Source organism: Oncorhynchus nerka, linkage group LG12, assembly GCF_034236695.1.
Source record: "Oncorhynchus nerka isolate Pitt River linkage group LG12, Oner_Uvic_2.0, whole genome shotgun sequence".
Lineage (NCBI taxonomy): Eukaryota > Metazoa > Chordata > Actinopteri > Salmoniformes > Salmonidae > Oncorhynchus > Oncorhynchus nerka.
The window spans coordinates 76,421,562-76,444,811 of record NC_088407.1 but is presented as its reverse complement, the minus strand read 5'-3'; the positions used below and the strand labels follow the sequence as shown (position 1 = coordinate 76,444,811).

Here is a 23,250-nt window from a genome sequence, read left to right as displayed (position 1 = left end):
ACTGTAGCACTCCACCAATCAGGCCTTTATGGTAGAGTGGCCAGACGGAAGACACCCCTCAGTAAATGACAGCCCGCTTGGAGTTTGCCAAAAGGCACCTAAAGACCCTCTGGTCTGATGAAATCAAGATTTAACTCTTTGGTCTGAAGGCCAAGTGTCACATCTGGTAGAGACCTGGCACCATCCCTATGGTGAAGCATGGTGGTGGCAGCATCATGCTGTGGGGATGTTTTTCAGCAGCATGGACTGGGAGACTAGTCAGAATCGAGGGAAAGATGAAAGGAGCAATGTACAGAGAGATCCTTGGTGAATACCTTCTCCAGAGCGCTCAGGACCTCAGACTGGGGCGAAGGTTCACCTTCCAACAGGACAACGACCCTAAGCATACAGCCTAGACAATGCAGGCGTGGCTCCATGACAAGTCTCTGAATATCTTTGATAGACCCAGCCAGAACCTGGACTTGAACCTGATCGAACATCTCTGGAGAGACCCGAAAATAGCTGTGCAGCAATGCTCCCCATCCATCCTGATAGAGCTTGAGAAGATCTGCAGAGAAGAATGGGAGAAACTCTCCAAACACAGGTGTGCCAAGCTTGTAGCGTCGTACCCAAGAGGCGGTGTTGTAATCACTGTCAAAGGTGCTTCAACAAAGTTGAGTAAAGGGTATGAATGCTTATGTAAATGTTATATTTAAGTTTTTTATGTTTTATAAATTAGCTACCGTTTCTAAAAACCTGTTTCTGTCATTATGGGGTAATTTATGTAGATTGATGAGGGGGAAAAAATCTATTTAGTCAGTTTTAGAGTATGGCTGTAAAAGTAACAAAATGTGGAAAAAGTCAAGGGGTCTGAATACCTTCCAAAGGCACTCTATTGGGGGTGGTTGAGGAAATGTAGCACGTCTATGATCTACAACAACCGACTCTAACCTACGCAGCCCCCGGCAGGCCTCGGTGGAGCAGACTCCGTTAAGCCCGATTGGCCCCTGAGTGGCGCGGACTGTAAAAAGCCCCCTTACTTTATCTCTGCCACAGCCACAAGAGGAGCGTCAAAGCAGGAGAGGAGAGCCGGGGGCTTGGCTGGGGTCCTGGGTGCCAATCATGTTAATGCCTCCTCCTCCCTGCCACCCTGGCATCACACAGGTCAGTGATGTCATGGGTGATGCCATGCCTCCCTCCTCTCCAACTCGACACCACCACCCCACCGAAAAAAAACACAAAAACAACACCGTCCCACTGAAAAAAAAAAAAACAACAACACCGCCCCACTGAAAAAACACCGCCCCACTGAAAAAACGCTGCCTCACTGGAAAAAAACACCACCCATTGAATTTTTTTTTTTAAAAACACCACCCCACTGAAAAAAAACACCGCCCCACTGAAAAAAAACACCGCCCCACTGAAAAAACAGCATCATCCCACTGAAAAAACAGCATCACCCCACTGAAAAAACAGCACCCATTGAAAAAAACACCACCCCACTGAAAAAAACACCACCCCACTGAAAAAAACACCACCCACTGAAAAAAATTCAAAAAAACACCACCCCACTGAAAAAAACACCGCCCCACTGAAAAAACACCACCCCACTGAAAAAACAGCACCACTCCACTGAAAAAACAGCACCACCCCACTGAAAAAACAGCACCATCCCACTGAAAAAACAGCACCATCCCACTGAAAAAACAGCACCACCCCACTGAAAAAACAGCACCACCCAACTGAAAAAACACCACCCCACTGAAAAAAATGCAAAAAAACACCACCTCACTGAAAACAAAATAATTAAACTTCATCACCCCAATGAAAAAAAAACACCTCCCCACTGCTTGCCCAGATTGCCCACTGCCCAGGCTGTGGCAGACATAGTCTCTGTTGGGTGTCTTGGGGATACACAACCAGGGGACACAGGAGGGGCTCCAGTGTCCTCTCTCTTCACTCCACCGGGTCAGTTCACCTCCTGACCGCTAAGGGGCGATAGGAGACCTCAGGCCTGGCCCATGGGCTGCTACTGTTACTAGTCCTGATGTTGCCATTGCTTCTGAATCTGTTGCATGACCTGGCTTCTAGCATCACCCTGGCTGCTCATCCGTTGTTCTTTACAAATGCTGTTTTGAATTAAAAAGAAAATTGTACCTTCACACTGAAGAAGTCTGTGAAGCTGAAATAACTGTGTATTCTATCCCAGATGCAGTGAAAATATTCCAAAAACATTGAATAATGACGTAACCTTTATGCAAAGTGTTTGGGAGTGCGAACCCATTACACCTTTTTTGTTTCTGTGAATTGGCGGGTTTTTCGCCCCAGCCAAGCTTCTGGGAGAGCACCATAGTTATCTTTTGATTTTCTAGCAACACCCACCCACTATGCTCCTCCTCCTCATATTACATTAGTATTCTACATTTATGGAGGAAGTTTCACCCTGATGTCCTGAGCAGTTCAGTCCATGCCCAGTTCCTGCACCATGTTAGAAGAACACAGGAGTTTGTAATGTAAACATTTATGTAAATGATTATTGAACAGCACACACCTCTTAATCACCTCCCAACCATCCAAACCTTTGGGCAAATCCCCTAGACCTCACATTGATGGGTCCAGGTTTTGACTTCACATAGACCAACTTCAGGTGCTTAGAGACATAGTTCTCGCTTTCTCTCGCTCTCCCTCTCATTCGCTCTCTTTATCTTTCTCTCTGTCGGTGTGAGTGACCCAGTTCTGGGAGCGTTGGCTGTGTTGTCATGTTCCATTCTCAGTCATCTGCTTATGCCACATCCGCCCGGCGCCGGGACGCAGTCCGACACTGGGGGCAGCCAAGCAATCAGGATCGAGCGAGCAACGGGCAGGAAGGAACAAACACTCTTTGTGACAGGGACACTTACCTCACTAACGTAACAAACAAAAAAACACATTTAGGGAGGTGACAATACAATAATTCACTTAACGGCCAGGTCGCAGTTGTAAATGAGCTAAGACTCTCTTAGCTAAATATTGTCTCTTTCTTAGCCATTTCTTGGCTGATAGAGTCTTAGCTAAAAGTCTTTATTAGCTAATAGTCTTTTTATTTTCTAATAGTCTTAGCTAGTAGAATCTTTCTTAGCTAATAGTATTTTTCTTGGCTAATGGAGATTCGTTAGCTAATAGAGAGTCTTAGAGTAATTATTAGCTATTCAAGTATTTTTCTTAGCTAATAGAGTTTTCGCTAATAGATTGTTTTTGGGCTAATAGTCTTTCTTAGCTAATAGTCTTTCTTAGCTAATGCGGAGACTTGCTTGGCTTATACAGAGAGTTGCTTAGCTATTACAGAGACTTGCTTGGCTGATACAGAGATTTTCTTAGCTAATAGAGAGTATTTCTTAGCTAATAGAGAGACTTTCTTAGCTAATAGAGAGTATTTCTTAGCTAATGGAGAGTCTTTCTTAGCTAATGGAGAGTCTTTCTTAGCTAATGGAAAGTCTTTCTTAGCTAATGGAGAGACTTTCTTAGCTAATAGAGAGACTTTCTTAGCTAATAGAGAATCTTTCTTCACTAATAGAGAGACTTTCTTCGCTAATAGAGAGACTTTCTTAGCTAATGGAAAGACTTTCTTAGCTGATGGAGAGTTTTTCTTAGCTAATAGTCTTTCTTAGCTAATATTCTTATCTATTAGTCTTTCTTAGCTAATAGTCTTAGCCAATGGATAGTCTTTCTTAGCTAATATAGTCGTTCTTATCTATTAGTCTTTCTTAGCTAATGGAGAGTCTTTCTTAGCTAATGGAGAGTCTTTCTTAGCTAATGGAGAGTCTTTCTTAGCTAATGGAGAGTATTTCTTAGCTAATGGAGAGTCTTTCTTAGCTAATGGAGAGTCTTTCTTAGCTAATGGAGAGTCTTTCTTAGCTAATGGAGAGTCTTTCTTAGCTAATAGAGAGTCTTAGCTAATAGAGAGTCTTTCTTAGCTAATAGAGAGTCTTTCTTAGCTAATAGAGAGTCTTTCTTAGCTAATGGAAAGACTTTCTTAGCTGATGGAGAGTTTTTCTTAGCTAATAGTCTTTCTTAGCTAATAGTCTTATCTATTAGTCTTTCTTAGCTAATAGTCTTAGCCAATGGATAGTCTTTCTTAGCTAATATAGTCGTTCTTATCTATTAGTCTTTCTTAGCTAATGGAGAGTCTTTCTTAGCTAATGGAAAGTCTTTCTTAGCTAATGGAGAGACTTTCTTAGCTAATAGAGATACTTTCTTAGCTAATAGAGAATCTTTCTTCACTAATAGAGAGACTTTCTTCGCTAATAGAGAGACTTTCTTAGCTAATGGAAAGACTTTCTTAGCTGATGGAGAGTTTTTCTTAGCTAATAGTCTTTCTTAGCTAATAGTCTTATCTATTAGTCTTTCTTAGCTAATAGTCTTAGCCAATGGATAGTCTTTCTTAGCTAATATAGTCGTTCTTATCTATTAGTCTTTCTTAGCTAATGGAGAGTCTTTCTTAGCTAATGGAGAGTCTTTCTTAGCTAATGGAGAGTCTTTCTTAGCTAATGGAGAGTCTTTCTTAGCTAATGGAGAGTCTTTCTTAGCTAATGGAGAGTCTTTCTTAGCTAATGGAGAGTCTTTCTTAGCTAATGGAGAGTCTTTCTTAGCTAATGGAGAGTCTTTCTTAGCTAATGGAGAGTCTTTCTTAGCTAATAGAGAGTCTTTCTTAGCTAATAGAGAGTCTTTCTTAGCTAATGGAAAGACTTTCTTAGCTGATGGAGAGTTTTTCTTAGCTAATAGTCTTTCTTAGCTAATAGTCTTATCTATTAGTCTTTCTTAGCTAATAGTCTTAGCCAATGGATAGTCTTTCTTAGCTAATATAGTCGTTCTTATCTATTAGTCTTTCTTAGCTAATAGAGTCTTTCTTAGCTAATAGAGAGACTTTCTTAGCTAATGGAGAGACTTTCTTAGCTAATGGAGAGACTTTCTTAGCTAATGGAGAGACTTTCTTAGCTAATGGAGAGACTTTCTTAGCTAATAGAGTCTTTCTTAGCTAATGGAGATGAGGTGTTATTATTTTTGAGGACCCATTATTTCTACATGTCTCGTCATTTTGTGCAGAGTGTGTGTGTGTTTTTTGTTGTTGTTGCTGTGTGTTCATTTGTCTTGCTTTGCATGGGAACTTATAAACATCACGGGCGGCAGGGTAGCCTAGTGGTTAGAGCGCTGGACTGGTAACCGGAAGGTTGCAAGTTTAAACCCCCGAGCTGACAAGGTACAAATCTGTCATTCTGCCCCTGAACAGGCAGTTAACCCACTGTTCCTAGGCCGTCATTGAAAATAAGAATGTGTTCTTAACTGACTTGCCTAGTTAAATAAAATAAACCAGTTACAGTTTGGATGTCTTCTCAGTCAGTTTGGCGGTGGTGAGGCGAATGTGTTGTGACACTCCACTCCCTGTATATTCTGTGTATTCCTCTGTTTCCATAGATACCTCTGTATTCCTCTGTTTGTATAAAAGGGATGATCTATATTTAGCTGCTCATCAGATGTGGTATTTTAGAGCATTAAGTCTCCTCTAATCAGCCTTCAACAGAGGAGAAGCCTGCTCTCTCTCTTTCTCTCCCTCTATCTTTAGTTATCTCTCTTCATTAGCTCTTCTCCCACCCACTCTCTCCCTCCCCCACTCTATCTTTCTCTCTTTCTCTTGCTCTCTGTCTCACACACACACACACATGTTTGTTTTACTATATTTTTGGGGACCAAACGGTTGATTCCCATTCAAAACCTTATACCTTATACCTAACCCTAATTCTAACCCGGCCGGCAAAATGTCCCCACTTGTCAAAATGTCCTTGTTTTACTATCCTTCTGGTCCCCACAAGGATAGATAACCCAAAAGCACACACACACACACACACACACACACACACACACACACACACACACACACACACACACACACACACTCAGTCACAGTCACACACACACACACACACACACACACACACACACACACACACACTCAGTCACACACACACACACTCAGTCACACTCACACTATCTTTCTTTCTCTCTATTCATTGCTCTCCGTTTTTTGCTCTTTCTTTCTCTCTCTTTCTGTCTTTCTTTCTGTCTTTCTTTCTATCTGTCTTTCTCTTTCTGTCTTTCTCTCTCTCTCTCTTTCTGTCTTTTTTTCTCTCTTTCTATTATTCTCTCTTTTTGTCTCTCTCTTTTTTCTCTTTTTCTCTGTTATTCCTGGCTCTGTTTTTTCTTCTTTCCTGTGTTGAGTGATCTCCTCACTCTCTCCCTAGAGGTGCTTGTCTCTGAATGACTGTGTGTGTGTGTGTAGGAGAGGCTGTAATAAATAGCTCCTCTTGCGTAAGCGTCAGAGCTAGCTAGCGTCACCCCTTTCTCTGTCACTCACATATAGCAAAGGTTTCATGTGATGTAGGCCTTTCTGTGTGTCTGGCTTTTGTCCTCTTCACATTCAACAACAGCTACTCAACACTGTCTTGTCCTACCATCATCTGTCTCTGTGCTGTTGTCAACAGATTGTGACAGCATGGTTATAACTTCTCTGCCCCATCCTCACTGCACTGCGCACACACACACACGCACACACACACGCACATAGAGGGACTCTGCCTCCCCTGCTGAGGGACACAGCTTATCCCACCAGCATGCATATCACATCTTGTGTACTCCTTAATGTATGTGTGAAATTACAACCTTTTTTCTCCTCTCTCTGTTTCTCTCTCTCTTTCTCTCCTTCCTTTATCCTATTCTATCCTACTCTAGATGGGATGGGTCGAGTCTTAGCTCAGGACGTCTATGCCAAAGACAACCTGCCTCCGTTCCCTGCATCAGTCAAAGATGGTTACGCCGTGCGAGGTGAGACGCCAGTTTTAGTAGGTGTAGAGTTCTGTAGTTTGAGAGATTACAAACTTTTCATGCTTGTTTTTGTGTGAGTTTGACGCTTGCAGCTTGTTTTCAGATATAGAGGCATTACTGTTCTCTCTCTTTATCTCACCACCTCTCTCTCTCTTTCTATTTCTCATCCCTCTCTCTGTTCCTCTCAGCGGCCGACGGTCCTGGAGATCGCTTCATCATTGGGGAGTCACAGGCAGGACAGCAGGTGAGCTCCTTACAGTTTGAGCCCTGATATTTTGGAGTATCCCTCCCTCCATCCCTCTCTGTATCTCAGTGTATTCCCATGGGCTATCCTGCCATGTGGAGTTACACAGGTCACTGGCTCACTGTGATTACAACATAATCCACAGAGACTACACAGAGACAGACCCTGCCTCTCTCTCTATCTCTACACAGACCCCGTCTCTCTCTCTACCTCTACACAGACAGACCCCGTCTCTATCTCTACACAGAGACAGACCCTGCCTCTCTCTCTACTCTACACAGACCCTGTCTCTCTCTCTCTCTACTCTACACAGACCCTGTCTCTCTCTCTCTACTCTACACAGACCCTGTCTCTCTCTCTCTACTCTACACAGACCCTGTCTCTCTCTCTCTACTCTACACAGACCCTGTCTCTCACTCTCTACTCTACACAGACCATGTCTCTCTCTCTCTACTCTACACAGACCCTGTCTTTCTCTCTCTACTCTACACAGACCCTGTCTTTCTCTCTCTACTCTACACAGACCCTGTCTTTCTCTCTCTACTCTACACAGACCCTGTCTTTCTCTCTCTACTCTACACAGACCCTGTCTCTCTCTCTCTACTCTACACAGACCCTGTCTCTCTCTCTTTCTACTCTACACAGACCCTGTCTCTCTCTCTCTACTCTACACAGACCCTGTCTCTCTCTCTGTACTCTACACAGACCTTGTCTCTCTCTCTACACAGACCCTGTCTCTCTCTCTACAACACTCCACTCTGCTTTCTGGGTTAAATCCATAATAATGCATTTAAATAGTACATTTTAGAATTCTCACACTGCCTCCACTATGGACACACAGCCTCCGCTATGGACACACTGCCTCCACTATGGACACACTGCCTCACAGACCCTGCCTCTCTCTCTCTGTACTCTGGACACACAGACCTTGTGGACACACTGCCTCCTCTATGGACACACTGTCTCTGGACACACTGCCTCTGGACAACTGCCTCCGCTATGGACCACTGCCTGCTTTCTGGACACACTGCCTCCGTTGGACAATCCATAACTGGCTAATGGCATTTAAATAGTACATTTTAGAATTCTCACACTGCCTCCACTATGGACACACTGCCTCCACTATGGACACAGCCTCCTGCTAAAACACACTGCCTCCGCTATAGACACACTGCCTCCGCTATGGACACACTGCCTCCGCTATGGACACACTGCCTCCGCTATGGACACACTGCCTCCGCTATAGACACACTGCCTCCGCTATGGACACACTGCCTCCGCTATTAAAACACACTGCCTCCGCTATAGACACACTGCCTCCACTACCGACACACTGCCTCCGCTATGGACACACTGCCTCCGCTATGGACACACTGCCTCCGCTATCAAATCAAATCACAATTTTATTTGTCACATACACATGGTTAGCAGATGTTAATGCGAGTGTAGCGAAATGCTTGTGCTTCTAGTTCCGACAATGCAGTGATAACCAACAAGTAATCTAACTAACAATTCCAAAACTACTGTCTTATACACAGTGTAAGGGGATAAAGAATATGTACATAAGGATATATGAATGAGTGATGGTACAGAGCAGCATACAGTAGATGGTATCGAGTACAGTATATACATATGAGATGAGTATGTAGACAAAGTAAACAAAGTGGCATAGTTAAAGTGGCTAGTGATACATGTATTGCATAAGGATGCAGTCGATGATGTAGAGTACAGTATATACGTATGCATATGAGATGAATAATGTAGGGTAAGTAACATTATATAAGGTAGCATTGTTTAAAGTGGCTAGTGATATATTTACATCATTTCCCATCAATTCCCATTATTAAAGTGGCTGGAGTTGGGTCAGTGTCAATGACAGTGTGTTGGCAGCAGCCACTCAATGTTAGTGGTGGCTGTTTAACAGTCTGATGGCCTTGTGATAGAAGCTGTTTTTCAGTCTCTCGGTCCCAGCTTTGATGCACCTGTACTGACCTCGCCTTCTGGATGATAGCGGGGTGAACAGGCAGTGGTTCGGGTGGTTGATGTCCTTGATGATCTTTATGGCCTTCCTGTAACATCGGGTGGTGTAGGTGTCCTGGAGGGCAGGTAGTTTCCCCCCGGTGATGCGTTGTGCAGACCTCACTACCCTCTGGAGAGCCTTACGGTTGAGGGCGGAGCAGTTGCCGTACCAGGCGGTGATACAGCCCGCCAGGATGCTCTCGATTGTGCATCTGTAGAAGTTTGTGAGTGCTTTTGGTGACAAGCCGAATTTCTTCAGCCTCCTGAGGTTGAAGAGGCGCTGCTGCGCCTTCTTCACGACGCTGTCAGTGTGAGTGGACCAATTCAGTTTGTCTGTGGTGTGTATGCCGAGGAACTTAAAACTTGCTACCCTCTCCACTACTGTTCCATCGATGTGGATAGGGGTGTGTTCCCTCTGCTGTTTCCTGAAGTCCACAATCATCTCCTTAGTTTTGTTGACGTTGAGTGTGAGGTTATTTTCCTGACACCACACTCCGAGGGCCCTCACCTCCTCCCTGTAGGCCGTCTCGTCGTTGTTGGTAATCAAGCCTACCACTGTTGTGTCGTCCGCAAACTTGATGATTGAGTTGGAGGCGTGCGTGGCCACGCAGTCGTGGGTGAACAGGGAGTACAGGAGAGGGCTCAGAACGCACCCTTGTGGGGCCCCCGTGTTGAGGATCAGCGGGGAGGAGATGTTGTTGCCTACCCTCACCACCTGGGGGCGGCCCGTCAGGAAGTCCAGTACCCAGTTGCACAGGGCGGGGGTCGAGACCCAGGGTCTCGAGCTTGACGAGCTTGGAGGGTACTATGGTGTTGAATGCCGAGCTGTAGTCGATGAACAGCATTCTCACATAGGTATTCCTCTTGTCCAGGTGGGTTAGGGCAGTGTGCAGTGTGGTTGAGATTGCATCGTCTGTGGACCTATTTGGGCGGTAAGCAAATTGGAGTGGGTCTAGGGTGTCAGGTAGGGTGGAGGTGATATGGTCCTTGACTAGTCTCTCAAAGCACTTCATGATGACGGAAGTGAGTGCTACGGGGCGGTAGTCGTTTAGCTCAGTTAACTTAGCTTTCTTGGGAACAGGAACAATGGTGGCCCTCTTGAAGCATGTGGGAACAGCAGACTGGTATAGGGATTGATTGAATATGTCCGTAAACACACCGGCCAGCTGGTCTGCGCATGCTCTGAGGGCGCAGCTGGGGATGCCGTCTGGGCCTGCAGCCTTGCGAGGGTTAACACGTTTAAATGTCTTACTCACCTCGGCTGCAGTGAAGGAGAGACCGCATGTTTTCGTTGCAGGCCGTGTCAGTGGCACTGTATTGTCCTCAAAGCGGGCAAAAAAGTTATTTAGTCTGCCTGGGAGCAAGACATCCTGGTCCGTGACTGGGCTGGGTTTCTTCTTGTAGTCCGTGATTGACTGTAGACCCTGCCCAGCCTCTTGTGTCTGAGCCGTTGAATTGAGATTCTACTTTGTCTCTGTACTGACGCTTAGCTTGTTTAATAGCCTTGCGGAGGGAATAGCTGCACTGTATGGACACACTGCCTCCGCTATGGACACACTGCCTCCACTATGGACACACAGCCTCCACTACGGACACACTGCCTCCACTACGAACACACAGCCTCCACTACGGACACACTGCCTCCGCTACGGACACACTGCCTCCGCTACGGACACACTGCCTCCGCTACGGACACACTGCCTCCGCTACGGACACACTGCCTCCGCTACGGACACACTGCCTCCGCTACGGACACACAGCCTCCGCTATGGACACACTGCCTCCGCTATGGACACACTGCCTCCGCTATGGACACACTGCCTCCGCTATGGACACACTGCCTCCGCTATGGACACACTGCCTCCGCTACGGACACACAGCCTCCGCTACGGACACACAGCCTCCGCTACAGACACACAGCCTCCACTACGGACACACAGCCTCCACTATGGACACACTGCTTCCACTATGGACACACTGCCTCCACAATGGACACACTGCTTCCACTATGGACACACAGCCTCCACTATGGACACACAGCCTCCACTATAGACACACAGCCTCCACTATAGACACACAGCCTCCACTATGGACACACTGCCTCCGCTCTGGACACACTGCTTCCACTATTGATGCTCATGTTCATAAGTATATCTTCTGAAAATTGTATATAGTCGATTTCTGATAATTCAACTTCCCAATTGAAATGTCGATAACACTACTTCATGCCGGTAGTTATGATGCAGTTATAATACCTTGGAATATGTGTTATAAGCATGTTTAGCACCTTTATAATGTCCAACCTGCATGTGTGTCTCTGTAGCCGACCCACACAGTGATGCCGGGCCAGGTGATGAGGGTGACAACGGGGGCTCCTGTCCCCTGTGGGGCGGATGCTGTAGTGCAGGTGGAGGACACAGAGCTGCTTCGAGAGTCTGACGACGTGAGTCAACACCCGACTTCTCTCCTTCTTTCCTCCTTCTTCCCTCTCTCTCTCTCTGAAGACGTGAGTCAACCAGCACTCTCCCTCTCCCATCTCCTGTGGCAACTTCCTGACCCCCTCTCAATTTATTTCAATGAACTTTATCCACATGGAATATACTATACAAATACATTACAATAACATACATGTCTCTCGCCTCTCTGTTTCGCAACTTTCCCTCAATCCTTTCTCCTCTGTCTCCAGTATCTCTTCTCCACAAACAGACAGGCTTTCTGTATTGTACATGTAGACTTCCTCATCTGCCACAAACCTCTTCCTGCCAATAGTACGGAATGTAATCTCCTTCATTAACCGCTCTGTTTGTCGTTGCAGGGCACAGAAGAGCTGGAGGTGCGGATCTTGGTACAGGCACGCCCTGGACAGGACATCAGGTGAGTGACAAGTTTAAGGTTGTACCAGTCAGGACTGGTGGGCTCGATTTAATTTAAATCCAGTTAAATCAGGAAGTAAACTGAAATTCCAGTTTTACTCAATGCTTTTCTGTAACAGAACTCTACCTCTAGTGCTGAGAGATGAACAATTTCCGCAACGCGCCGTTTCTCTAGAGAGAAATCAAAACATTCACAAGAGAAATCGAGTTAAGAACCATGTGGGACGCTGAGCGGAAGGGAGTTCTAGTTTTCATGAAGCAAATGTTCAATTTAGTTATGCGCAGAAACGTGGTGATTAACTACAATCATCAAATCAAGTTTTCTTTATACAGCACATTTCAGATATGGAATGCGACGCAATGTGCTTCACAGGATTGTTTTTTTGAACAATGAAAAAAAAGCTGAAATATTTACTACACAACAAACATGAGGATAAAAAAACAGCAACAATAAAGACTGAAAAGCACCCCGAGGTAAAGCAAAGCTAAAAATGTGTTTTACCATCTCTTCTAAATATGTCAACAGTTTCAGCCCCCTCAGGTTCTCTGGCAGACTATTCCAGAGGCTGGGGGTATAGTAACTAAAGGCTGCCTCTCCATGCCTCTTGGTCCTAGACTTTGGGATAGTTAAAAGGCCAGAGGACCTGAGGGACCTACTTGGGTACATGACTTAAAGCATGTCTGACATGTATTGGGGTGCACCAACGTGGATTGATTTAACAACCAATAGAAGAATCTTAAAATGAATTATAAAACTCACAGGCAGCCAGTGACCATAATCCATTGTGCCTGTTATTTCTTTCTCCTGTTCCTTCCAGCTCGGACCGCGATGGATACACCTTTACACCTGCTATGTTCAGTTAGATACACATAGACTGCATGAGAGAGGAATGTACACAACACAAGGACGAGAGAGAGGGATAGAGACCGTTTGTGAAAGTATACCATATCTACTTTGAAGAAGTAGTAAAATGATTTTGTCAGACAGCTCTGCAGCATACTTAGGCAGGCTAGTCTTGCTAAATAGGATGACTGAAGACAGTACAGTATGGAGAGAACAGAGATCATGTTGTCTGGCTGGCTGACTGTTATTGCCTGAGCAGAGATGAGATGATGACTTTAAGGAGTGAAACATAATTAAAGCATAAAAAAGTAATATACACAACTGCAGTATTTTATTATTTCATAGTAATTTCTACCGAATGTGAACCTTACAACGACAATGGAATATTTTAAATATTTTGGCAATTGAATGTTAAAAGCTCTAAAATCATTTTACATGTACATTTTTATCATTTAGCAGACACTCTTAGACAGAACAACTTACAGTTAGTGCATTCATCTTAAAATATCTAGGTGGGACAACCACATACAGTTCAATAAATTATTCATATTGCGTGACTTATTCCACATTTAGTTATGTTACAGCCTTTTTTCTCTCGCCCATCTACACACAATACCCTATAATGACAAAGTGAAACATGTTTTTAGAAATGTTAGCAAATTTGTTGAAAGTAAGTATTCACACTTCTGAGTCAATACATGTTAGATTCACCTTTGGCAGTGGTACAGTTGTGAGTCTTTCTGGATAAGTTGGCCGTGATTGGGAGTCCCATAGGGTTTTGGTTTGGCCGGGGTAGTCCATCATTGTAAATAAGAATTTGTTCTTAGCTGACTTGCCTAGTGAAATAAAATTTTAACATTTAAAACAAAAGTCTCTAAGAGCTTTGCACATCTGGATTGTACAATATTTGCCCAGTTATTATTAAAATAATTCTACAAGATCTGTCAAATTGGTTGTAGATTATTGCTAGACAAACATTTTCAAGTCTTGCCATAGATTTTCAACCAGATTTATGTCAAAACTGAAAGGTGAATTCATCTCACAGTGTCTGGTGGAAACCAGACTGAACCAGGTTTTTCTCTAGGATTTTGGTTGTGTTTAGCTCCATTCCGTTTCTTTTGATCCTGAAAAACTCCCCAGTTCTTAACAATTACAAGCATACCGATAACATGATGCAGCCACCAGTATGCATGAAAATATGGAGAGTGGTACTCAGTAATGTGTTGCATTTTTTTGCCAAACACATTTTTTGCAGTATTACTTTAGTGCCGCCTTGTTTAGTGCCAGGATGCATGTTTGGAATATTTCTGTATAGTCTTCTTTTCACTCTGTAACTGACTAAAAGTCACCATTGGCCCCATTGGCAGTTTCGTTCCTCTCCGGCAACTGAGTTAGGAAGGACGCCTGTGTCTTTGTATTGGCTGGGTGTATTGATACATTTACATTTACATTTAAGTCATTTAGCAGACGCTCTTATCCAGATACCCCATCCAAAGTGTCATTAATGACTTCACCATAGTCAAAGGGATATTCAATGTCTGCTTTTTTATTTTTTACCCATTTACCAACAGGTTCCCTTCTTAGCAAGGCATTGGAAAACCTCCCTGGTATTTGTGGTTGAATCTGTGTTTGAAATTCACTGCTCGACTGAGGGACCTTTCAGATACTTGTATGTGTGGCGAGGTAGTCATTACAAAATCATGTCAAACACTATTATTGCACACTGAATGAGTCCATGCAACTTATTATGTGACTTGTTAAGTACATTTTTACTCCTGAACTTATTTAGCCTAGCCATAAAAAAGTGATTGAATAGTTAATAACTCAAGACATTTCAGCTTTTCATTTTTTATTCATCTGTATAATTTTTTTTTTTTAAAGATATTGAAGAACATCATTCCACCTGGACATTATGGGGTATTGTGTGTAGGCCAGTGACCCAAAAATCTAAATGTTATCAATTTTAAATTCAGGCTGTAACACAACAAAATGTGGAAAATGTCAAGGAACGTGAATCCTTTCTGAAGGCTCTGTATCACAGTCGTAGTAAGTACATTTTTCCTCAATAAAGCAGCAAAGTCCAAGCCAATAAAAGGGAGAAGGGAGTCAGGTATGAGTCATTTATATATAATCACGGTTCCCAATTCTCCTTTAACAATAAGACTGTTATAATTACTGACTACTCCTTTAACCCTTACTTTCCCCTATTGTCTGTGAACTAACCTGTCTTTAGGTTTCACTTCGCTTTACTTCACGCTGTCTTCCTTTGTCAGTACTGCTTTTGGTTGGTTCGTAGATACGCTACCATGCTACAGTACTAGTGTAATGTGCGTAGTGTCACGTCTGCACCCGCTCTTCCGCGCCAGGCTGCCCTGTATCACTCACTCCTATCATCTATCACTCACACCTGCCTTCCCTCGTCATGCGCATCAGCGATATTGGACTCACCTGGACTCACTCACTCATTTGTATATTTCCTCCCCTATATTTGTCAGTTCCCTTGCTCTGTTCCCCCCTGCTGCATTGATTGTCTTTTGTTTGTGTTACTCGTTTGCTGACGCTGTTCCTATCTCGTTCCATGTCCGTTCCACATGAAATGTTTGACTCCCCATACCTGCTTCGCCTCTCCAGCGTCATTCCATGTGACACATAGTCTAGAAACTGTGATCATTTTTTAACCGAACCGACCTCAAAAAGCACTAATAGCTCAGCACTATGTATTGCACAGCCATGTCTACAGTATCTGAGTGCCTGCCACTCACCCAGCTCCCTCTGTTCCTTCATCCAGGCCTATAGGTCATGATATAAATCTTGAGGTACTACTAGGGATGCCACACTGGGGGTCACGAGCCATGAAGGCAGTGAAATTCCATGTGACCGTAGTACCAGTACTGTCTCTGCCACTCACCCAGCCCCCTCTGTCTCCCCTCCCTCCAGGCCTATAGGTCATGATATAAAGCGTGGGGAGTGTGTCCTGTCCAAGGGTACCCACATGGGCCCTTCTGAGATTGGCCTGCTGGCCACCGTAGGAGTCACTGAGGTGGAGGTGCAGAAGTTCCCAGTGGTGGCTGTCATGTCAACTGGCAACGAGGTGAACACACAAACACACATATCCATGCACACATATTTTGCCATCGTTCATGGTATCTTTAATACCTAGGATTGCAGTGGCAGGTAGCCTAGAGGTTAGAGAGGTGGGTAAGACATCAACCGATTGCCGGTTTGAATCCCAGGTTCTGACAGGAAAATATTGCAGGATGTGAGATGGTTTCCTGTAGAATATGAACAATAAAGTAACCTTCTCTCTGTGTGTGTGTGTGTGTGTGTGGGTGGGTGTGTGTGGGTGTGTGTGCGCACGTGTGTGTGTGTGCTCGTGTGTAGCTGTTGAACCCAGAGGATGACCTGCACCCAGGGAAGATCAGGGACAGTAACAGATCTACACTGCTGGCCACCATTCAGGAACATGGCTACCCTACCATCAACTTGGGCATCGTCGGAGACAAGTCAGTCAACAACACTCAATCATAAGCCTCAGTAACAATGGCTTCATCTATACCCTCCTAGAAAATATTGTGCTGGTTTCCTGGACACACATTAATCTTAGTCCTGGACTAAAAAGCATGCTCGATGGTGAATCTGAAAGCACAAGGCTAACATCTGTGTCTGGAAAGCTATAGATTCATCTACGATCAGAAAGATGGGAGGGTATGAACTGTGACCTGTGACCTTTCTTCTACAGCCCAGATGACCTCCTTAATGCCCTGAACGAGGGGATCAGCCGTGCTGACGTCATCATCACCTCAGGAGGTGTGTCCATGGGAGAGAAGGTAAGATTATATAAAAAAAGTTTAAAAAGAACAAGGTTCTTTTTAAACAGTGACCTCATAAAAATACATCTAAATAAGCGTCACTGCAGACCCTGGTTTGATCCCGGGCTGTATCACAAATGGCCGTGATCGGGAATCCCATAGGGCGGCGCACAATTGGTCCAGTGTTGTCCGGGGTTATGGGAGACTGGGGTAGGCCGTCATTGTAAATTCTTCTTTGTTCTTAACTGACTTACCTAGTTAAATAAAGGTTAAATAACAAATGAGTGGTGAGGCAGTGTGCTTACTTAGATGTATATTTATGAGGTCACTGTGTTTGTGAGAGCAAATGAAATGGCTAGGGAGTAGGGGCTAGGGGCATTGTCCTTTGTCAGATGGCATCATTCTAATGTTACACGCAGTTGAGACAATGGGGCTAGGGGTGGAGTTTGGTCTCTATGTTGAACCACGAGTACTGTGCATCTGCTGTTCTGATCCAACTGTTACTCCTGCTGTTCTGATCCAGCTGTTACTCCTGCTGTTCTGATCCTGCTGTTCTGATCCAGCTGTTACTCCTGCTGTTCTGTTCCAGCTGTTACTCCTGCTGTTCTGTTCCAGCTGTTACTCCTGCTGTTCTGTTCCAGCTGTTACTCCTGCTGTTCTGATCCTGCTGTTATTCCTGCTGTTCTGTTCCAGCTGTTACTCCTGCTGTTCTGATCCAGCTGTTACTCCTGCTGTTCTGTTCCAGCTGTTACTCCTGCTGTTCTGATCCTGCTGTTCTGATCCAGCTGTTACTCCTGCTGTTCTGTTCCAGCTGCTACTCCTGCTGTTCTGTTCCAGCTGTTACTCCTGCTGTTCTGTTCCAGCTGTTACTCCTGCTGTTCTGATCCTGCTGTTATTCCTGCTGTTCTGTTCCAGCTGTTACTCCTGCTGTTCTGATCCAGCTGTTACTCCTGCTGTTCTGATCCTGCTGTTCTGTTCCAGCTGTTACTCTTGCTGTTCTGATCCTGCTGTTACTCCTGCTGTTCTGATTCAGCTGTTACTCCTGCTGTTCTCATCCTGCTGTTACTCCTGCTGTTCTGATTCAGCTGTTACTCCTGCTGTTCTCATCCTGCTGTCACTCCTGCTCTTCTGATCCAGCTGTTCTCATCCTGCTGTTACTCCTGCTGTTCTGTTCCAGCTGTTACTCCTGCTGTTCTGATCCAGCTGTTACTCCTGCTGTTCTGATCCTGCTGTCACTCCTGCTGTTCTCATCCTGCTGTCACTCCTGCTGTTCTGATTCAGCTGTTACTCCTGCTGTTCTGATCCTGCTGTTACTCCTGCTGTTCTGTTCCAGCTGTTACTCCTGCTGTTACTCCTGCTGTTCTCATCCTGCTGTTACTCCTGCTGTTCTGATCCAGCTGTTACTCCTGCTGTTCTGATCCTGCTGTTACTCCTGCTGTTCTGTTCCAGCTGTTACTCCTGCTGTTCTCATCCTGCTGTTACTCGTGCTGTTCTGATCCAGCTGTTCTCATCCTGCTGTTACTCCTGCTGTTCTGATCCAGCTGTTCTCATCCTGCTGTCACTCCTGCTGTTCTGATTCAGCTGTTACTCCTGCTGTTCTGATCCTGCTGTCACTCCTGCGGTTCTCATCCTGCTGTCACTCCTGCTGTTCTGATTCAGCTGTTACTCCTGCTGTTCTGATCCTGCTGTTACTCCTGCTGTTCTGTTCCAGCTGTTACTCCTGCTGTTCTCATCCTGCTGTTACTCCTGCTGTTCTCATCCTGCTGTTACTCCTGCTGTTCTGATCCAGCTGTTACTCCTGCTGTTCGCATCCTGCTGTTACTCCTGCTGTTCTGATCCAGCTATTCTGATCCAGCTGTTCTCATCCTGCTGTCACTCCTGCTGTTCTGATTCAGCTGTTACTCCTGCTGTTCTGTTCCAGCTGTTACTCCTGCTGTTCTGATCCTGCTGTTACTCCTGCTGTTCTGTTCCAGCTGTTACTCCTGCTGTTCTGATCCTGCTGTTACTCGTGCTGTTCTGATCCAGCTGTTCTCATCCTGCTGTTACTCCTGCTGTTCTGATCCAGCTGTTCTCATCCTGCTGTCACTCCTGCTGTTCTGATTCAGCTGTTACTCCTGCTGTTCTGATCCTGCTGTTACTCCTGCTGTTCTGTTCCAGCTGTTACTCCTGCTGTTCTCATCCTGCTGTTACTCCTGCTGTTCTTATCCTGCTGTTCTCACCCTGCTGATACTCCTGCTGTTCTTATCCTGCGGTTCTCACCCTGCTGATACTCCTGCTGTTCTGATCCAGCTGTTACTCCTGCTGTTCTCATCCTGCTGTTACTCCTGCTGTTCTGATCCAGCTGTTCTGATCCTGCTGTCCTCACCCGGCTGATACTCCTGCTGTTCTTATCCTGCTGTTCTCACCCTGCTGATACTCGTGCTGTTCTGATCCAGCTGTTCTCATCCTGCTGTTCTCACCCTGCTGATACTCCTGCTGTTCTGATCCAGCTGTTCTCATCCTGCTGTTCTCACCCTGCTGTTCTTATCCAGCTATTCTCATCCTGCTGTTCTCACCCTGCTGTTCTTATCCTGCTGTTTTCATCCTGCTGTTCTTATCCTGCTGTTACTCCTGCTGTTCTTATCCTGCTGTTCTCATCCTGCTGTTCTTATCCTGCTGTTTTCATCCTGCTGTTCTTATCCTGCTGTTACTCCTGCTGTTACCACACCATCTGTCAGACATGGAAACGTGTACACCTCACCATCTGTCAGACATGGAAACGTGTACTCACCATTTACATGGAAACATTCACCATCTGTCAGATTTAGTCAGTGTACACCACACCATCTGTCAGACATGGAAACGTTATCCATCTGTCAGACATGGAAACGTGTACACCTCACCATCTGTCAGACATGGAAACGTGTACACCTCACCATCTGTCAGACATGGAAACGTACACTCACCCTCTGTCAGACATGGAAACGTGTACACCTCACCATCTGTCAGACATGGAAACGTGTACACCTCACCCTCTGTCAGACATGGAAACGTGTACACCTCACCATCTGTCAGACATGGAAACGTGTACACCTCACCATCTGTCAGACATGGAAACGTGTACACCTCACCCTCTGTCAGACATGGAAACGTGTACACCTCACCATCTGTCAGACATGGAAACGTGTACACCTCACCCTCTGTCAGACATGGAAACGTGTACACCTCACCATCTGTCAGACATGGAAACACCTCACCATCTGTCAGACATGGAAACGTGTACACCTCACCATCTGTCAGACATGGAAACGTGTACACCTCACCATCTGTCAGACATGGAAACGTGTACACCTCACCATCTGTCAGACATGGAAACGTGTACACCTCACCATCTGTCAGACATGGAACCATCTGTCGTGTACACCTCACCATCTGTCAGACATGGAAACGTGTACACCTCACCATCTGTCAGACATGGAAACGTGTACACCTCACCATCTGTCAGACATGGAAACGTGTACACCTCACCATCTGTCAGACATGGAAACGTGTACACCTCACCATCTGTCAGACATGGAAACGTGTACACCTCACCATCTGTCAGACATGGAAACGTGTACACCTCACCATCTGTCAGACATGGAAACGTGTACACCTCACCATCTGTCAGACATGGAAACGTACACCTCACCATCTGTCAGACATGGAAACGTGTACACTCACCCTCTGTCAGACATGGAAACCTCACCATCTGTCAGACATGGAAACGTACACCTCACCATCTGTCAGACATGGAAACGTGTACACCTCACCATCTGTCAGACATGGAAACGTGTACACCTCACCATCTGTCAGACATGGAAACGTACACCTCACCATCTGTCAGACATGGAAACGTGTACACCTCACCATCTGTCAGACATGGAAACGTACACCTCACCCTCTGTCAGACATGGAAACGTGTACACCTCACCCTCTGTCAGACATGGAAACGTACACCTCACCATCTGTCAGACATGGAAACGTGTACACCTCACCATCTGTCAGACATGGAAACGTGTACACCTCACCATCTGTCAGACATGGAAACGTGTACACCTCACCATCTGTCAGACATGGAAACGTGTATCTGTCACCTCACACCATCTGTCAGACATGGAAACGTGTACACCTCACCATCTGTCAGACATGGAAACCATCTGTCAGACATGGAAACACCTCACCATCTGTCAGACATGGAAACTGTCAGTACACCTCACCATCTGTCAGACATGGAAACGTGTACTCACCATCTGTCAGACCTCACCATCTGTCAGACATGGAAACGTGTACACCTCACCATCTGTCAGACATGGAAACGTGTACACCTCACCATCTGTCAGACATGGAAACGTGTACACCTCACCATCTGTCAGACATGGGTACAACCCATCTGTCAGACATGGAAACGTGTACACCTCACCATCTGTCAGACATGGTACACCTCACCATCTGTCAGACATGGAAACGTGTACACCTCACCATCTGTCAGACATGGAAACGTCACCCTCTGTCAGACACACCTCACCATCTGTCAGACATGGAAACGTGTACACCTCACCATCTGTCAGACATGGAAACGTGTACACCTCACCATCTGTCAGACATGGAAACGTGTACACCTCACCATCTGTCAGACATGGAAACGTGTACACCTCACCATCTGTCAGACATGGAAACGTGTACACCTCACCATCTGTCAGACATGGAAACGTGTACACCTCACCATCTGTCAGACATGGAAACGTGTACACCTCACCATCTGTCAGACATGGAAACGTGTACACTCACCATCTGTCAGACATGGAAACGTGTACACCTCACCATCTGTCAGACATGGAAACGTGTACACCTCACCATCTGTCAGACATGGAAACGTGTACACCTCACCATCTGTCAGACATGGAAACGTGTACACCTCACCCTCTGTCAGACATGGAAACCATCTGTCAGACATGGAAACGTACACCTCACCTCTGTCAGACATGGAAACGTACACCTCACCTCTGTCAGACATGGAAACGTGTACACCTCACCATCTGTCAGACATATGGAAACGTGTACACTCACCATCTGTCAGACATGGAAACGTGTACACCTCACCATCTGTCAGACATGGAAACGTGTACACCTCACCATCTGTCAGACATGGAAACCATCTGTCAGTGTACACCTCACCATCTGTCAGACATGGAAACGTACACCTCACCTCTGTCAGACATGGAAACGTGTACACCTCACCATCTGTCAGACATGGAAACGTGTACACCTCACCATCTGTCAGACATGGAAACGTGTACACCTCACCCTCTGTCAGACATGGAAACGTGTACACCTCACCATCTGTCAGACATGGAAACTACACCTCACCATCTGTCAGACATGGAAACGTGTACACCTCACCCTCTGTCAGACATGGAAACGTGTACACCTCACCATCTGTCAGACATGGAAACGTGTACACCTCACCATCTGTCAGACATGGAAACGTGTACACCTCACCCTCTGTCAGACATGGAAACGTGTACACCTCACCCTCTGTCACACCTCACCATCTGTCAGACATGGAAACGTGTACACCTCACCATCTGTCAGACATGGAAACGTGTACACCTCACCATCTGTCAGACATGGAAACGTGTACACCTCACCCTCTGTCAGACATGGGTACAACCATCTGTCAGACATGGAAACGTGTACACCTCACCATCTGTCAGACATGGAAACGTGTACACCTCACCATCTGTCAGACATGGAAACGTGTCACCCACCCTCTGTCAGACATGGAAACGTGTACACCTCACCCTCTGTCAGACATGGAAACGTGTACACCTCACCATCTGTCAGACATGGAAACGTGTACACCTCACCCTCTGTCAGACATGGAAACGTGTACACATCACCCTCTGTCAGACATGGAAACGTGTACACCTCACCATCTGTCAGACATGGAAACGTGTACACCTCACCCTCTGTCAGACATGGAAACGTGTACACCTCAGACATGTGTAACCTCACCATCTGTCAGACATGGAAACGTACACCTCACCCTCTGTCAGACATGGAAACGTGTACACATCACCCTCTGTCAGACATGGAAACGTGTACACCTCACCATCTGTCAGACATGGAAACGTGTACACCTCACCCTCTGTCAGACATGGAAACGTGTACACCTCACCATCTGTCAGACATGGAAACGTGTACACCTCACCCTCTGTCAGACATGGAAACGTGTACACATCACCCTCTGTCAGACATGGAAACGTGTACACCTCACCATCTGTCAGACATGGAAACGTGTCAGTAGAGATAATCAAAGTCTCCGTTTAAACCCACTGACTTGATAAGAAGTTTAACACTGTCCTATGACAACTTCTTCCTCAACGTCAATATAATGAAAGGAATTTTATAATTCAATGAATATAATTCTTAATATAATTCAATGAACTTTATAGGCATGAAATACACTGTAAACAAAACACAATACTATACTATATATATTTTTATGTTTCAGGACTATCTGAAGCAGGTGCTTGACATTGACCTCCACGCCCAGATCCATTTTGGACGCGTCTTTATGAAGCCAGGGTAAGACATTATTTTTTT

General features: G+C 45.4%; 1 protein-coding gene across 4 annotated transcripts in view; it reads left to right on the top strand.

Moving 5' to 3' along the window:
- gphna (gephyrin a) overlaps positions 1-23,250 on the top strand; it is a 117,361-nt gene that overhangs the window by 88,575 nt on the left and 5,536 nt on the right. For all 4 annotated transcript variants that reach the window (XM_065025804.1, XM_065025803.1, XM_029675876.2 and 1 more), the window contains exons 12-19: positions 6,742-6,834; positions 7,023-7,078; positions 11,421-11,540; positions 11,913-11,971; positions 15,752-15,905; positions 16,196-16,317; positions 16,554-16,641; positions 23,159-23,232. In XM_065025804.1, the coding sequence (XP_064881876.1) occupies positions 6,742-6,834; positions 7,023-7,078; positions 11,421-11,540; positions 11,913-11,971; positions 15,752-15,905; positions 16,196-16,317; positions 16,554-16,641; positions 23,159-23,232 (766 nt within the window). The remainder of the gene's footprint in view (positions 1-6,741; positions 6,835-7,022; positions 7,079-11,420; positions 11,541-11,912; positions 11,972-15,751; positions 15,906-16,195; positions 16,318-16,553; positions 16,642-23,158; positions 23,233-23,250) is intronic.